Source organism: Martes martes, assembly GCF_963455335.1.
Source record: "Martes martes genome assembly, chromosome: 8".
Taxonomy (NCBI): domain Eukaryota; kingdom Metazoa; phylum Chordata; class Mammalia; order Carnivora; family Mustelidae; genus Martes; species Martes martes.
In genome coordinates this window covers 41,270,493-41,289,321 of record NC_137895.1, presented here as the reverse complement: position 1 = coordinate 41,289,321, position 18,829 = coordinate 41,270,493, and the positions used below count along the sequence as shown (strand labels likewise).

At 41.9% G+C, this 18,829-nt stretch overlaps 1 protein-coding gene across 1 annotated transcript in view; it reads right to left on the bottom strand.

Moving 5' to 3' along the window:
* Nucleotides 1–16,764, bottom strand: part of E2F7 (E2F transcription factor 7) — a gene marked incomplete at its 3' end in the record, with an annotated part of 36,779 nt that extends 20,015 nt beyond the window's left edge. The window contains exons 1-5 of the mRNA XM_080811370.1: nt 16,537–16,764; nt 15,749–15,841; nt 8,176–8,451; nt 4,978–5,146; nt 53–340 (exon numbers count right to left, since the gene is read on the bottom strand). Of these exons, the coding sequence (XP_080667496.1) occupies nt 53–340; nt 4,978–5,146; nt 8,176–8,451; nt 15,749–15,841 (826 nt within the window). The 5' untranslated portion in view covers nt 16,537–16,764. The remainder of the gene's footprint in view (nt 1–52; nt 341–4,977; nt 5,147–8,175; nt 8,452–15,748; nt 15,842–16,536) is intronic.
* Nucleotides 16,765–18,829: the final 2,065 nt, after the last annotated feature.

Here is an 18,829-nt window from a genome sequence, read left to right as displayed (position 1 = left end):
AGAGACCATCCCTCCCTCTCGGCCATTACTTGTGTGGTTCCAGTGCACTCACAAGAGGGGTAGTCGGGTTCTGAGAAATCCAGTAGCTGTTGGTCTTGAGAATCTGGACAGCCGTCTTTTTTACGTTCTAGTTTATAATCCATCAGATCTAGCTCCTTCTGTTGGAGATGAGCCATCTGTTCTTCATATTTCTGCTCCTCTCCCAGTCTCTGGAGGCTCCTCAGGGTTTTTGGCAGGCTCTGCCGGCCATGCCAGCCATATTGATTCTTGGCCACCCGGCTGACCAGATGCAGTGATTCCAGCACATTTACAATGTCATAGATACGTCTCCTTTCAACGCCTGTTTGGGAAATAGAAGCTGACGGTCATGCAGGCAAACATTTTCGAGTAAAAATTCCTTGAGAGCCTGGACCGTGTCTGTAAACTAATTTACATGGTGCCCGGTATAATGGCCAGCCAGTGCAGATGCTCTAAAAATTCAACCTCTAAGGATACAAGCAACAGAAATTATTTTTCTTTCTTGTTCTTGGGATCCAATGCTTAACAAGTGCTGGGATAAAACATCTACCCAGACATGGACGATAGTTCCATCTCTATTACATAAACAGTAGTATGTCATTTCTTTGGACCTGTTTGGTAAGCCGCGCCACCATTTCAGCATGTTTAAATAGGTGGGACTGAGCACCACATGTACTAAAGTATCTGATGGATGCCTGATGAACACTGGTTGATTTGGACTTGTATTCTTAATTATGCAGACTATAAAATAAACTGTGTCCAATGCATGATACCTCATTTGGACAATTCTAGCCTCTCCTGGAGTTTGAACGATATGAAATAATGATCTTGTTAACTCTCTTAATGGGCCGGTTAGAAAAACAGATGGCAAATTTTTTGTTTCCTATTTTGCATTGGAAACTCAGGAGTCAAGAGCTTGGGCAACCTTCTCAAGTTGCTGGAGGAAGCTACAGCCACGGCTGAACAACATATGAGTTTCCTTTTGTTCATCTCATCCACTGATAGCTGTCCCTCCATTCCCATTCAGGGGCATTTGGGCCCAACAGCCCAGCAGAAAGCACGGAGACTCTTCATGTACAGTTCAGGCTGACCATGAAGTTCATCAATTGTCTACCCACTTTCCCAACACTCAAAAGAGCTGTCTATCACATTTACCAAAAATGTGTACAGCAGTTAAGCCTGGGGGCTTTGAGGTCAGACTGCCTGGATTAGAAGAAACCCTGCTCTATCCCTTAGTAGTTGTGTGATCCTTGGAAGTCACTTCATCTTACTGTGCCTTAGTATTTATCTCATAAGGTGATGAGGATTAAATGTGGCCATAAATGTACAGGGTCTACAACAGGGTGCCAATGTTATCTACTGTTTGTATACTATGTTGTAAATACTTCCTGCAAAGCGTCGGAAATACCCCAAATCCCTGCTAGCCTGAGAGGTCACAGTAGAAACAGATTTTAAAACCTTCCTCTGCCTCAGCCTGTTGTGCAACGGGCCCTTAGGCTTTTGGAACCCACTGGCTCCTTTGCTCTCCTCTAAGTCCCCATAACAAAAGCCTCCAGGCAGCTCCCAGAAAACTGGTCCAGCTACAAAGATGCTCTCTTTCTGCTCACTTGCCAGAAGCTGTTCTATAATCAGAGCAGACTCAGTGAACGTAGCTCCTGGCCCTTCTAAGATTTAATAGAAAAAACTGACCAAATTATGATGAAAACTTTGGAGGTGAAGTGAAGTTCTTTCCTATGCATGAAGACACATTTCACAGTCAACCAGAACATTTCGGCTCCTGACCCCGAAAGGTTCTTCACCCTCAGAAGCTCAGGCTTCAGTGCCAGATGCCTGCTGGAAGGTGCTGGCAGGGGCAGTGAGCGGCCCCTTGTCCAGATCTGCCTGGTTTTCTATTCCAGTCTGTTTTCATATATTAACACATCTTGTTTAGAGTGTAACATTCTATAAACCTTCCCATTAGAAATGTCATGTGAATGCAACTGAGACACCCCAGGGCCAGCCATATGCTGGGCTGTTTTGTTATTTTGTATTAGATACAAACTGTTCCCTCTCCATCTAGTGGATAGACATCCTAAAAAGGGGAAAATAAAGGAAGATTCTGACCACTTGGAGGGTGAGATGAATGTTTAAGATGTACAATGGGTGCTTAATAGGTGATGCTGATAAAAGCCACACTGGCAGCTGCCTGCCTAGATAATCATCTTTTCAGTCTGGACTGTTTAACTGCCTACAGGCTGGGGCACTAAAAAGTCCCATTTCACAGGTCTCAAGATCTTCAGGTTACTCTGGGGCTCGCTCTGTCGGGAAGGTTTTTACTGGCACCCAGCCTTCCTTTTCTTTTGGATCAACACAATCCTATTAATTCTGGTCATGGCATTAGTTATGCCTCCCCAAGGATTTAACGGTCACTACCATGCTTCCCTGAGTCCTCGAGGGAGATAATCGAGAACATCTCTCAGCCCAATAAATTCATTTCTAAGGCTGTGCTATTATCCATTTACTAAAGTCACTCCCGGTTCTTTAACTTCTTTTTCTTTTCTTTTTTTTTTTTTTTTAAATATTTTATTTATTTATTTGACACAGAGAGATCACAAGTAGGCAGAGAGGCAGGCAGAGAGAGAAGGGGGAAGCAGGCTCCCCGCTGAGCAGAGAGCCCGATGCGGGACTCGACCCCAGGACCCCGAGACCACGACCTGAGCCGAAGGCAGAGGCTTAACCCACTGAGCCACCCAGGTGCCCTTTAACTTCTTTTTCTTAAAAAAGATTTTATTAATGAATTTATTTATTTGAGAGAGAGCATGCTCAAGCGGGGAGTGGGCGGCAAAGGGAGAGGATCCCAAGAAGACTCCCTGCTGAATGTAGAGTTCATCAATTGTCTACCCACTTTCCCAACACTCAAAAGAGCTGTCTATCACATTTACCAAAAATACGTACAGCAGTTAAGCCCAGGGACTTTGAGGTCAGACTGCCTGGATTAGAAGCAATCCTGGGTTTTAGTCCCACCACCCCGAGATTAGGACCTGAGCCAAAAATAAGAGTTGGATGCTTACTTGACTAAGCCACCTAGGCGCCCCTAATTCTTTAACTTCTTACCTGTAATATCCATGTCAAATCTACATGGGACCACAATCTGGGAAATAATGCGACTGAAATGCTCTGAACATTCTTGGTTAACGTATGTTCTTAGAGCTTGTGACCTGGGATAGAGCAGGGAGTCTAGACTCAACCCCACAATGGTGGTAACTTCCAAGAAGGGACCCTGTTTTGGGGCATCACAGAAAGAGAGATGGCAAGGTCATTTGGCAGGTCTGGGTGATCGTGAGGCATTAGGAAGCTGTTTGTAAAAATCTCTGGAATTCTGTTCTAACCAGCCATAACATGGGCAATCTGTAGCTTACATGAGAGCAGGAGTCCAGTTTCCTGTCTGATCCCTCTCACCCCCAGATCTGTAACAAAGCCTTCCAACATCCAATCTCTTATCTTCCCACTGATATCAGTTCAAGGTCCCTGGATGGAAGTTGGTACAGGGTGGAAGCTGGCCTCATGAACCCCAGTGAAAAGGACACTGTGTGCTATTGTTTTACTCTCACCCTCTGTAAGACCAGTTTGTAGGACCCTGTACCTCGAATGGGTGTATCCTAAGCCTCTATCCAACTGGGTCACTTTCCCCTTCTTGTTTCATTGGCAACGATGCGAAATACTGTGTTCTACTTCTGGGCTCCCCAACCAAGACACCATGCTTGCTCATCCTAGAGGTTGAGAGGACAATTTGGGGAGGGCAGAGGGAGATCTAATAAGAGTGGAGTAGAAATTATTCCACATAAGAATAACATTATCCATGCTAGGCCCTGAGTTAGGCATGCTGTTGATATCCCCAACTTTGCTAAGTTTCTGCAAGGCACTATGATCCTTGTGTTGTAGACAGGAAAATGTTAATTAACCTTTTTTTAAAACTCTCACGGCCTGTAAATTGGAGAACTGGGCTTCAAATCCAACCCCATCTGACCCAAAGTCGAACCCATGGTCTTTCTATCATAACCTATTGCTTTCTCATTATCTCAGTCTCTGGTAACTAAAATGTTTTTAGCCATCAGTTTGAATAGTTCAGATTGACAATCATCTACCAGGACACATTTCTCGGGGCTATGGGAAGAAAGAGAACCAAAAAAACCCCAAATTAAAAATATAATCTATCATACAGCCTGTTTAGTTGATTTTTTAATTTTTTCTGTATGTACAACCTCCTTGTTTTTTAAGGGGACACCCTCTACCACTGTGATTTCTGCTTATTAAAGATTGTCAACAATGTTTACTGAGACGAACTACAATCCATGTCCACTAGGGGTCTCTATTCTGAGGCGGCTGTCTGCGTATCTACAGCCCATACACCACTGCACATTACACACACCCAAGCCATGTGAACACATGCACTCCTCTTTGTTATGAGGTTTAGCTGTTTGAGTTATGTCCAGATGAGCTTTTCCTCGTTTTGCAGGCTGCAGGCTGTGACTATCCCAGTATATGGCTTCAAACATAATGGTCTTGCTCTCAAATCCTGTTTGATAACAGAAATAACACCAGGTCTGAACTCTTAGAAGCATTATTAAAAATAAAGACCAAGGCATTTTTAAGTGTTTTTTATCTGTCTGAAATAATCTGAAATTAAAAATGAGATATTAATTTTTAGTGTGAGTCTTTTTATACAAATATTTTATAAGGTTAAAAAAAAAACAAACCCAATTTTTGTTTGACCCTCAGGCCCAGAAGACTCCCTGGAATCCTATGCATAAGGATGAGAAATTTGATGACATAAGGCAGCTCGACTTGGTCCTCCATCCTTACCGTTCGGAGCCCACCCTTTGCTTAATGAGAAGCTATCTGAAGACTTCGGCCTGCCCAAGGAAACCGGTTTCCCACTGTGACTACAGATAGGACTGCAGGTAATCTGATGATACATACCAAGACTGACAGCAACTTCATCTAGGGAGATGGTTGTTTTCTCGGTTGACAGCGGATAACTTGGATAGCGAGCTAGAAACTTCTGGCACAGGAGTCCCAGACTTTTCTGTTTTCTGCTTGGCCTTTGCTTTTCAAATTCGTCCACAGCACTGTCCCCAACCACATCAAGCTACAAAGGGCAGACAAAAGGGAGGGGAGAGATGTCATACTTAACATCCTAATAGAGAAATTGCATGAAAAATGCGAGAAATGTATAGAGAAATGAGAGTTATTAGCAAAGTGAAGGGGACATCCCAGTTCATATCATGCTAGATTCTGGTTAAAATACATTTCCTAATCCAATTTTCTTGATGTTTCACTGATTATTTTCTTTGGGCTGAATTTTTTCTCCTTTGAAACTTAAAGGTGAGTCTTTTGGTTAAAAGCCTAAAAAGTGAAAAATGAAGTTGTTTATCACTTGTTACACCCTCACTACTAATGTGCTCACTAGATTAGCATCACCAGGAGGTTGTTAGAGAGTCTCAGGCCGTATCCCAGACCTGATGTATCCGAATCTAGATCGGGGGTGATTCCTCCCGACATAAAAGTCTGAGATCCACTGGCCGGCATTGTGTCACCAGTGTTTTATTTTTAACAACTGACCAAGGGTAAATGGAACTGAACAAGGGCAGCTAAGTCTTATTCCTCCTTATTCTTTCTTATGGCAAGTACCCTGAGTAATATCCTTGTCTCATCAACCCACATTTGAAAAAGGCTCAATTCAAGCCTGAGAAAGTAAAAGGCTTTTCAGTAACAGATTCAAGGAGAAAAGTGATATGATTTTCTCAATGGCTTTCAGAAAAAGGATTTGCTAAATTTAACACCCATTCATGATTTTCAAAAAAGCCTTAAAAACTAGAAATGGAGAACTTCTTTAATAAAAAGCGTATCCATAAAAAAATCCAATGGCAAACACATGTCTTAATGGGAAAATCTTGGAAGCATTCCCTTAAAATCTGAAAAATGATAAGGATGCCCATTATCACTGCTCTTCTTCAACACCATATTGAAGATCCTAGCCAGTGCATGAGGACAAGAAAAAGAAAGTGAGGCAAGTGATTAGAAAAGAATAAGCAAGACTTTCATTCTGCAGAAGACACGATTGTTTATATACAACTCAAAAGTATCTCAGACAAATTATTAAAAATAATGAACGAATTTAGCAATGTAAAGACAAAACAATGTATCCCAAAAATCACTTGTATTGCCATACAGTAGTAACAGAACAATGAAATGAAAAGACATTATTTACAATAGCAATATGAGTGATGTTTTTAGGAACAAATCTAGCAAAAATCTATTTGCATAAAATATTGAAACTTAGATCATCGAGAAATGCACTTAAAACTTAGAGAAATATACTATCTTCATGGATAGGAGGGTGCATTACCATAAACAGGTTTATTCTTCTCAAATTAATCTACATGTAATGCAATTCCAATTAAAATCCAATCTGAAGTATATAAGGAAAAACAAAAGGTGAAGAATAGCCCATATATTCTGAGGCAAAATAAGTTGAGTCTTGCTTTCCCTGATACCAATGCTTATTACAATATGTTATTGGTGTAGGGATGCATAGATTAGCCAATGGAATAAAAGATAGCCAAGAAAAAGATGACAGAGATAGCACGGCCAACTTGGGAGAACAAGAAGGACTGAGTACAGGGACAATTGATTACAACAAGTAACATGGAAAAAGATATACACCAAATTGAAAAGTAACACATTAAACTGATAAAGGTTTATTTTCAAGAATATACAATAAACTCATATATAGCAGCATGGAGAAAAAGAACCCAACTAAAATCAGCAAATTATGTGAACAGACACTTCACAGAAGAAAAAAAAAACATTGTGGCCAATAAACATGTGGAAAGAGACTTAGCCTTATTGGTAACCAAGGAAAAGCAAATGAATACTACAAAAATACACAACTGTATACCCATTAGGTCGGCAGAAATTAATAAATTTGACAGTGTCAAATGTCAGAGAGAATGTGGATTGATAAACGTTCATACATACTTGGGAAAGCAATTACTTTGTAAATATTTCCATATCCAATGACTTAATAATTTCACTACTAGATGCATACCCTAGAATGGTAGTCCTCCAACTTTTGGGTCATAGAATCCCTTTACATTCTTAAAAATTACTGAGGAATATCTTCTTTAAATGTATTCTTTATTATCTTTTGATAGAATATTTGGTCATATAAAATATACTTTTATATATATATATTTACATACACACACACACACACACACACACATTTACATACTTATTATGTACATAATATCTTTAGCACCCAAAACCAGATTCAGGACATCTTTTTCTCTTCTCCTGTCCCAATTTCTTCATTTTGGTAATATTTATAGCATGAAAAATGCCCAAAAGGAGGAAAAATGGAGAAATAACTGACTTTTCTTAGCAAATCTGAGAAGTTTGATGGGAGATTGAAAATTACTGACACTGATTCTTTTTTTAAATATAGATATGTTGTTTATTCAATAGCTCTGGTTCCCTAGAGGACAGATAACTTAAAGATGATTTAACTTTAAGGCCCCAAACCAAAGAACTGAACATATATAAAAACAATGAAATTTCCCAGGTCTAAAATACACTATTGCCTTCAAAATAGGAGCAAAATTATAATTTGTGGCAACATAAAAAAAGTCTAAGCTTCTTTATTAAATCAAAATTATAGTTTTGTTTAAATAATTGTTATTTTTTAAAAAATTATTAAAAAATTATTTTAAAAAAATAATTGTCATTTTTAAAATGTGTACTAGGAGTACTCAAGGGAGTAGCATACAGAAGAGAAAAAAGCATTCATTATGAAAAAAATGAGACAGAGTAAGAATTCCATTTTAGCTATAAATAAGATATTAGGTTTTGATATATTTTGATATCTATAAACAACAGGGATTTGTAGATGAAGGATACTGCCTACCTAAAGGTATTTTACCATTACAGGTATTTGACATGCCATTAAATCACCCCAATAGCAAGAATATACAAATAAACAACAAAAAAAGAAAGCATGTTTGTTTAATACTGCTTTTGGCTCAATAGTAACTGAAGAATTGAGAATTCTACGACTTAAATAATCAAGTAAAAATTTAAAAAATCTATAAAGCCTGAAGAGTATAGCCTGTTTACCTGCAAAGAGTCTGTAAAGGCACCATCCTTGTTTTCAATAGGTCTGAACAGTCCCTTTTTCTTCTCCCGGTCTCTTATGTCAGGGCTGGCGGCGCTAATGAGCACCTTCAGGTTAGCGGTGGGCGTCCATGGTTCTGCCTGCTGTCTGTCAACAAGCTTAACTGGAGTAATGGGGTTTCTTTCTGGAGTAAAGATTTTTTGCTTGGATAAATCAATTGGTTCATTTTTTATTGGAGTCTTCGGGGCCATCCTTGAGCGATCAACAAATATATTTTCCTATTTAAAAAAAAAAGACCTTTTAGCGAGAAACAGAAAGGGCAGGTATAAGCTAAGAGCATTTTGTTCCCATGATTCACCAAGACATGAAGATACAAAGAGACCCCATGTTTAGGGCTGAAAAATATCAGGCTAGGACTAATGAAAATAGACAAAAGAACTCATGGAATCCAAGAGGGGCTCAGCGAGAAAATGATCATCATCTACTGCTTTTTTAAAAAAATTTTATTTTATTTAAGATTTATTTATTTTAGAGCAGGGAGAAGGGCAAAGGAAGGGGGGAAAGAGTCTCAAAGCAGGCTCCCTGCCAAGCATGGAGCCTGATGTGGGGATCGATCCCAAGACCCTGAGATCATGACCTGAGCCAAAATCAAGAGCCAAATGCTTAACTGACTGAGCCACCCAGGTGCCCATCATTTACCACTTCTAAACATACTTCTCATGCATCTCTGTGAACAAAGTCATGAGTGTATCTGTCACTGGTAGATGCTTGTAATAGTTGAGGATGATAAGGGCAACTGTGGGTTGAGTCCATAGTGCTTCCCTATTTACAAGTTTGCACGAACTAGTGCAGTACAATTATGCTTTTGTCATTCAATGTTCACCGGTGCTAAGACAGCAATTAGTAGTAGGACCAATGGAAAAGTATCCAACAAAATGCCACATGTCAAACCAACCTGGAGGGCTGTAATTCCCCTAGAGCAGTGCTTTTCAAACTATCCATGGTGAAGGGCCAAGGTTTTTTATTTCCAAACTCCCACATACTGAAACATGGTTTTACTTCATAGGACTCACATGCCACTTCCACCACCTGTGACTCTCCGTTTGAGTTTGTCACTCAAACAACCTACAGCCTGTTCAACGGGAAGAGACCCTTGATTATAGGCTTAGATGCCACAGGGGGCAAGATCAGATTGCTACAGAGCTTTCTAAGCGTTTGACTCAAGTTCTGTTTTTTTTTTTTTTTTGCAATTTTTAAAATTAACATATAATGGATTATTTGCCCCAGGGGTACAGGTCTGTAAATCACCAGTCTTCCACAATTCACAGCACTCACCATAGCACATACCCTCCCAATGTCCATCACCCAGCCACCCTATCTTTCCCTCCCCTACCCTCCAGCAACCCTGTTTGTTTCCTGAGATTAAGAGTCTATTATGGTTTGTCTCCCTCCCAATCCTAACTTGCTTCATTTTTCCCTCCCTTCCCCTTACAATGCCCCTGCCCTGCCTCTCAAATTCCTCATGTCAGAGAGATCATATGATAATTATTCAAGTTCTGTTCTTAATTTTTTGCAGTTCAGTAATAGTTTATGGACTAGCAATGTGCCCCCAGACCACACTTTGAGTAGACTGTCTTAGATAATTATAAGAAAAGATCAATGATGGATCCAATATGTTCCTTAGTCAACTATGAAGGACTGGGTATATGAAAGCCACATTTGGAACTACCAAGCAATGAAAACAAGTTTCTTTCCCCTAAAATAAGTATTTGTCTTTTAAAAACAGAAAGATTCTACTCGGTCTATACCAGAATTCACCTCCAGGCAATAGTATCTCACGTAATGATGAAGGCAGATGCGTTAAACATTCGTCATTCCTTTTCCTATACACACGTCACTCTGCAGCTACTGCATGCTTACATTTTGGCTGGGCAGTGGTTTAAAAAAGGTGCTTTCCTATAAATGAGCAGCATATGAAGAGAGGCAAAAAAGACTGGAAGCAACTGGAGTTTGTGTTAGCAGGCCCAGCTCTGGTTCCTTGGATCGGCAGAAGCTGCCAGTCGGCCATGGTGAGGCTCTGCCCTCGTGTCACTGGAAGGAAGGGAGGTGGGGATGAGGGCGATGATTTCCCCCCACAGCGATGGTAAGCAGCCCGCCCGGAAACTTCATCTATCCACATCTCTTAACACATCCCTACTAGTGTGCAGTTCTGATGAAGTCTCCTACAAGGGAACTCTGAAGGGAAAGTATTAAATGTTTCCTATGGGCCACAACCCTTTTTATGTACTTTACATCGATTACCTCCTCATCCAATCCTGTGACCTAGGTGCTATTATTTTCTACATCCAATCTTGTGACCCAGATGAAGAAACTGAGGCACAGAGAGGTAAAATAACTTGCCCGAGGTCACATACGACCTTCATTCAGTATAGAAGTCATTGGCAGGCAAGAAAGAGCTGACAGCAGAAGTTTCTGAAATCCTGCATCTAGAAATGAGCCTGTCCTGGGTGCAAACTGGGGGTAAGTTACCTTTACCATAGCTCCCACAAAAGGTACCCAGCAGGCCCCAGATCCTCACTGACACCTATGGAGAGGCAGTATGGGGAAGGAGCTCTGCAGGCAGGCTCTTGGGATAGGTTACCTGCCTCTCCTACTTAGCAGCAGTGTGAGCACGGGCAAGCTGCTTGTCTTCAATGAATTTTAATTCTCTCCACCGAAAATGAAGTTCATAAAAATACCAACCTCAAGGGTTATTAGAGTAGTTCCTGGCATATACTGAGCTCTCAATAAAACGTAGCTGTTACCTGTTACCCTCTGTCCCATTCTTTATTCCTGTTCATTCTGGCACTCAGAGCTAATATGATACATAGCATCTCATATTGCTATTTAACTTCTCAGGTGCATATCTTGACTCATTAATGAGACTGTGTACTTCTGGAGGTCAGGGAGCAAGTTCCATGTGTCTCATTCCTCACAATTTTTGGCACAACGCCTTGCCCCTTACAGATGCTGAAAGAACACTATGCCTCATTTATCTAGTTTTCCAAAAAGTATCCCTGTGGTAAAGGGTGTGGCCCAGGCTCACTGAGGTAGCCAGAGATCCACCCTCCTTCTGTACTGCCTCTAGGGTACCTATTCTTGTAGGAATGATGAGCTCCTACTTTTTCCCTACGGAGGAACAATTTAGATGCATTATTTCCTCTACCACTTTGATATATTTTCACTACAGTTTAAGTAAAACTTAAAGCAGGAGGGGAGTTAGGTTACCTGCTAGGTTATGATTGCAGCATACATCTACATCAAAAGAAAAAAAATGCCACGTGCATTTGCATTCTGAGATCTCAGATGGGCAGGAAAAGTCAACTATACCCTAACCGGACCCTGCTTCGTCTGTCTAGCCTGCAGTCCTCACACCGTGTTAAGAGGAAAGGGAGTTATAACCTGGAAATGTAGCTTTTGTCTCAGCTCTGTATCTTTTTGATCCTGAACGAAATGCTTGTTCCATCTGGGCCCAAGTTTCCTTATCATAAAATGAGGGGTTCCAACTATAGAAACTACCTCCGAGGCTTTCCAGCAAGGCTTCCCAGCTGTGTGGTGGTCACAGGGAGCCACTGAGATCTCTTCAGGAACGAATGACTCAGGATGGCTCTGAGGGGTCATCCTAGAACTTCCAGTTGGGTTAAGTCCAGACCTCCCCTGAGACTGTGTTACAGATCTGCTTCTCCCTCTGTCCAGTTCCGCGGTCTTCCCCTTCCACCCACATGCCTGGACCCCCCAGAATCCCCCTATAAACCTCCTGTGCACTGACTCCATGTCAGATCTGCCTGCCAGGAAACCTAAGTTGCGATGCGCAGGAACTCCCCTCCTTGGCTAGAGAGGGCCTGGGAAGTGTGACCCATGAAACAGGCTCTCCAGTTCTCATATGCAAATGGAGACCACACAGCCTGGCTTACTTGCCATAGAAGTGCTGGGAAGGTGGGATCGGAGAAGTAACTTGTGAGTGCTTTACAGATGTGTGTGATCATGAATTACACCAGCATTTTGACTCTGCCGTACACTGCCAGAGAGAGGCTTTGTAGTTAGTAGATCTTGGTTCGAGTCCTGCTTGTGTCTCAGATACAGCTTTGATCGTGTCCCTCAAATAACATATATGGTGATCAGCCTTGTCCAGGCCCTTGGCAATATTTTGCTAACTGCTTTTCCAGTTCCATCTCACGCCTATTCCATATTTTACCCAAAGAGTACACTTGTTTTTCTTCAAACCTGCCCTACACCATGACTTTGTCTTTAATGCTCTCAGTGAAACTTCACCCACAGAAACCCTATCTATGCTTTAGGACTCACTGTAAAGATGACACCTTAGGAAGTGTCTCCTTCTAGCTACCGACCAATAACTCTCTTTCCCTTCAGAGCACACTTTCTAGAATAATCCACACCAAGGGCTTTCCCCTGCCCATCTCCCAGGGGTTCCTCAAACCACCAGGCTGTTCTGATCCAATGCTTTCACCTAGGTCACCTCTCACTGGCCAGTTCAATAGTAAAATACCTCACTTGATCTCACTGCCATAGTTGAGACTGTTGACTGTTCTTTGCTCTACAAAAAACACACAGCCCTTCTAAAATAGCACGTTTCCTCTCTTGGTTCTCTTCCTACTTCTTGGACTATTTCTTCTCAGTCTTCTTCCTTGGTTCCTCTTTTTCCACTCTTAAAACCTCTGCCCTTCAGTCTTCTCTGTTCGCTCTGGGAGAGTTCACCTACTGTCATGTCCATGGCTTTAAAACCAACCTGTATGCTGACAGTTCCCAAGTTTGTATCTGGCTAGAACTTTTCATGAATTCCAAAATCAGACAACCAGTGCCTTCTGCACATATCTATCTACTTGTAATCACACAGAAACAAATATAGATATATTCTAAATTGAACTTAACCTTTTTTCTTAATTACTCCTAAAAGTTATGAATGACCTACAAGGAGAACCTGTGCCCACTAAGTCTGAGTATTGCCTCCAAACATACCTGCTCATTTCTACTCCTTACCAGTTCCCTTCCTCTATACTTAAGTTAGCATTCCTTCCTTCCAGCTCTTGTGAGGCATTATCTCACTAAGCACCCCGACAGCTTAATCCTTACTGCTCACCTCTGTGTGCCAAACCACTTGCTTCCTTTTGTCTTCCCCAAAAGAGCTGTAAACAACTTAAGAAGAGACTCTGGTTTATTTCTCATAACTGGACTCAGTAAACTTGGGTAATGAAATTGAAAGCTCTTATATGTTTACAAAAATTTCTTCATAAGTAGCAAGAAAATGCATGCACGATACAGTACTTAACAGTTGTTGACTAATGTGCAGAAAGTCAAAAAAGAAATCCACTAAACGCCAGCTGACCCACAAAACACTGTACTAGGCATTTCTCAGAGGGTTTCAAGTAACAATCCAACACCACTAGCTTCTGGCCACTCTGAAAATCTTGAGCATTTCTTGAATGCCTACACCTCATGTGGTTTCCTCTGCCTCCAATGTCCATCTTGCTCACTCTTGTTTTTTTGTAGGTTGAATGTCCTCAGCCACTGAGGCTTAGCCCAGATGTTAACTCCTCTGTGAACCTTCCCAAATCTCCCAGAATTCCCTGTGAATTTATTTCTTCCTTCTTTATTTTGCCAAATATTTCGTGCCTGCTCCTATGATGGCACTTACCAAATCACAGTACAGTTGGTTAGTTTTGCATCTGAGACCCTGAAAGTCTTGCAGGTAAGTAAGGGCAGGGATGACTCGTTTGGCTTTGGGTCGCCAGTTCCACTGAGGATAGCGTGAACAGCATGTATTACTGGGTTACAAATACCTAAAGAGGGAGGTGTTATTTATTAGCTCTAATTTATGGAAGAAAAAAACAGGCTTGAGAAAGGTGAGGAAACCTAAACCGCTATGTCCCAGCACCTAGAATATAAATATTTATTGAGGGACTGAATAAATGTATTAGTTCAAGGTTACAGAGCTAATGAACGGCAGAGCAGGAAATCAAACCCTGATCTCTGTTACTGCAAATCCCATGTTCTCGCCATCACTAGAAATCCTTTCTTTACTACAGAGCAAAGTGAAAAAAGGACAAAACCCCTCCTGTATCCGGGCAGAAGCACTGTTCTCATTCCTTTCCTTCTCTTTGAGAGGTGAAATAATCCCTGCTCATACATTCCATTTCAAATATTTTAACTTTTTCCAATCTCTTTTGAGTAATTTGAGTTCTTCTCCACATGCATTAAAATGGGAAAGTTCAACTGGACATAGCCCTTACTGATGCTAACTAGAGTAGAGTGCCCTTGTGGAAGGCACTTAAAAAAATCACTGACCCAGAAGGAAAGAAGTGGACACTGACTCAGGCTTTATATAAATGTATACACATTCCTTCAAGGCTGTTCCATCCAAATTATAAAGAAAAACAAAAAGTCTTGCTCTGAAACTCCCAAAGCCAAAACTCTCAATCTACATTTTAAAGTCTGGGCATTTCATCTTCATATAGCTTAGGTAATTTTTAGAAAGTCCTCTTGAAAACAATAATGTTTTGGCATACTTCTCCCAACAAAAAAATTTTGAATGCTAGGAACAACAATCTACAAAAAACATACAATTGCACACCTATCCAAATAAACAGTCGTCAAGTATTCTTCAAAGGTCCACATAACAGGTGCTTTTCCACCAGGCAGTTTCACTGTTGATGCTAACTAAGCCTAAAAATAGAGACCTAGAGAAGTTCAGTGCCCAAGTAAGTTGTGATGCTCAGATTTGTATGCAAAGTTTCTATATCTGGGCTTGTTATATCTATTTGGCTTCTGCCTAAAAATGCTTAGACATGTGCTAACGAGCTACTATACCTTTTCAGTAGGGCACTGGCTGGTGAGTGCAGCTGTGCTGATGTGGCAATAGTGAGTGATAGCTTAGATATTACTACGACCACTTTATTTCATTACGTTTCTTGAAGACACAACTACGGTCTTAAAAATCACAAGGGGTGCCAAAAGGGAGGGAGAGGCTTAGTACAAAACCAGCAGCAGCACTTCCAAATATTCAGAGTACACTAGTGGGCCAAGTCATTTTATCTCCCCATATACAGGAGGCACAGGTCATAATTTTGGGTGAATGGAACAGCCTCTAGGAGATCGATCATTGGTACAAAAGAACATTCCACAGCACTTTAATAATACAGTGTTTACAGTATAAGGTCTATTTTTTTGGGGAATTGAGGCTTAACATTTCTGCTCAGCATTAGCTAACTCCATTCTTGACAGCTATAAATAAGTATTACAAACTTTCAATTGCAGTGTCCAGCACATCTTTGATTCATATAAATTGGTTCCAACATTACATTTAACTTAGCCTCTTTCCACTGCAAAATCAGTGAGAAACTCAACAATAATGGTTTGGAAGTCTCCATTGTTAAAAAAAAAAAGTATATTTCTATAATGTTCATCAAATTAATTATTATGTTTACAAGACAAGTATGGGTGGCATGTTGGCACTCTTTATTGAATTAGACACCACCAACCTAAATATGTTAGAGCTTTAAGGTATTTAAGTGCACTTACCTTTTGCGCATTTTCCCCATCTTCAATTGCAAAATCTAGTCTGGACTGCCTGGGGTTGATCAAGTCTTTTAGTGTTAAACAATTTACCTCCATCTGTAAAGCACAATTATGATTTTACAATTGGATGTTTTCTCCTCCAACAAAAATATCTATCACTTGCTCGTGAACATGAACTTCCCTTCCCTAAACTCATCCTGGGAATTTCCAGGAGTGTAGCCAGCCCCCAACTCTAAAACACACATGAAATGAACACGAACACTTAAAGTGTGCTTGGAAATTACTAAAAACCTGTGAAGAAAAAGAAATCGACAAAAATGGTAATTTTTTATGAAAAGCAACAGCACAAAACAAAGTTACCAAGTCAGGAGAGTGGAGGGCAAATCTGTCAGAAAGTAAAGGGTCTCCTGGGTCAGTTAATTTTGGCGCAAAGAACTGGGAGGAATTCGGCTTTGAGGGGGTTTTGAATGGGGGGGTGGGGAGGAAATCTGATCGCCAGACCAAACCCACTCAGCTTTTAGCGCAGCCCCGTCCCAGGCCTCCAAGCGGACCCCAAGGATAAACTCTTCCAATGAACCCCTCAGATCCTGAGGAAAGACAAGTCTCTTCTACTGCTCCACGGGAGGCAGAGCTGGAACCAGGACACCCCACGCACTCCTGGTCCGGCGGCAGAAATGCCTCGATCCCCGCCAGCAGGGGAGAGGGGTGGCAGGCTGGCAGCCTGGGCGGGGGTGTCCCCTTTCGCCCCAATTCCCGCCTCCTCACAGCGCTTAGGGCCGCACGCTACTTACTCCCACTCTGAGGAGGCTTCCTGCCTCTGGGGACCTCCACGATCCCCACACCGGCGCTGGACCAGCGGGACGAGGCGATCAGCAGGCGGGCGGCGACATCGGGCGGGGAAAGTGAGGCGCGCCGATCCCCGCTCCGAGTGCCCTGAGCTGGCTGGGACCCCGCGGTGTCCGGGCAGCGCCAGCGCTCCAGCCCTGGATCGCAGTCCCCGCTAAAACACCTCCTCTGGCGCCTTGAGACCGAATTTGAGAATCCACCAATCAGCGGAGGCTGGAGGGGCGGTCCCGGCCAATCACGTGGCGGCACGGCCCGGGCTCGCCGCCCCTCGAAGTCTTGGCGCTCCGGGCCGCGCGTTTGGCTCTCACCCGCCCAATTGTTGCCGCCTCAGCCCCCTCCCCCTTCCGGGTACCTGGAAACCTCGGGCCCGGGAGCCAATTCCTGCCGGGGACGCGGGCCCGGGCGGCCGCGGGAAGCCAAGGTGGGGGCGGCGCGGGGCGGCGGGAGAAGGAGGAGGAGGGCTCTTTTGTTATGCGTAAAAGGCCCGCTCCGGTCCCCTCGGCTTGCCGCGCTGGGAGACCGCGGGCACAGCCAGGGGTGGGGAAAGCAGATGGAGTTTGGAAAAAAACGATATACGCACTCTGGACGCCGCTGCCGTCACCCCCTCCCCCCCGCAACCTGCGCGGAAGCTAAGGTGTCCAGGCTTGTTGAGGCAAACTTCCTAACACCGCACGCTGGTGTGACACAGGAACCATGGTTACCACTCTATGCTGCGAGCAGATGGCACGCCAGTTAGTCCTGGAAACTAGACTGCAAGCAGAACCAGCTGTTTTTTTTTTTCTTTTCTTTTCTTCCTTTTCCTTTCCTTTCTTTTCTTTTTTGTAATTCCAGAAAAGTGTTTTTGGTGGTGTGCCTTTTTGAGAACATCGCCAATAATTAAGGGCAAAAAGCCTTATTAAATAATTCTTTGCGACATGCACCAGCATTCTGGGAAGTAGTCGAGAAAATTTCCTCAACATTACCGATTTGTATTAAATGTTTCACTTCCTTCAACTTTAGTTTCTTATTTGAAATATGAATATTGATAGAGACAGCTGTGTGTGTGTGTGTGTGTTTGTGTGTGTGTGTATACACGTGCGCATGCGGTGTGTATTTTAGTAGACTATTGCTTAGAACAGTTTTCCATTTATAGGAAGATTGAGAAAATAGGATGCAGAGTGCCCCTACATCTGGCACCCAGTTTTACCTGTTTATTAACAACTTATGTTTGTGTGGTATTTTGTTGGAATTAATGAACCAATAATGATATGTTATTCTTTAACTGAAGTCATTATTCAGATTTCCTTACATTTTTCCTAATGTTTTTCTCTTCCAGGATAGTACATTTAGTGCTCATGTCTCCCTAGGCTCCTTGTGGCTGTGACAATTTTTCAAACTTTCCTCGTTTTTGCTGTCTTCCATGGTTTTGAGGAATACTGGTAAGTCATTTTGTAGGATGTCCTGCTATTGGGATTTTGAGACAGCCTTTTTAAAGCATGTCTACAGACATTGCCCTACAAGTCATATACTTTACAGAAGGGATATCATTCTTCTTATCCTTTCTGTAACTAGTGCTCTGAGATTCACTCCTCACCTCCCAGAATTTAAGTGCACTGTCTGCAGAATTTAGAATGCCCAATCAAGTCCTTCACTTTGTACTGTTTAGGCTGCTGATAAACATAGTCTAAAAATCACTGTTAGATCATACTCAAAGGACAAGCATGGAAACATTAAACATATAGAAAAATAACAACAGTAATTTGACATTTTTATATTAGAAATGACATTTTGAACTGAAATTTATCTTATAGGTAGAAGCATAAGGAGAAAATATAAAGAATAAAACTAATTTATTAAATTTTGTACTTCTATAGAAGCAGAACATTGGATTAGGAAATTTTTTTCCCCCCAACTGTATTAATTTCCTGTAGCTGCTGTGACAAATCACCACAGACTTTGATTTAGAATAATAGCGATTTATTCTTTCACAGTTCTGGAGGCCAGAAGTCGACATTTAAGGTGTTGGCTGAACCACCTTCCCTCTGGGGCTCTAGAAAAGAATCTGTTCTTTGCCTCTTCCCGTCTTCTGGTGGCTATAAGCAATCCTTGATGTATGGCCGGCTCACTCAGATCTCTGCCTCAGTGGTCACATTGCCTGGTATCCTTCTGTCTGTTAACTCTCTTGTGTATCTCTTGCAAGGACACTTGTTACTGAATGTAGTTTCCATTGTTTAATTCCAGATGGTGTCATCTTAATAT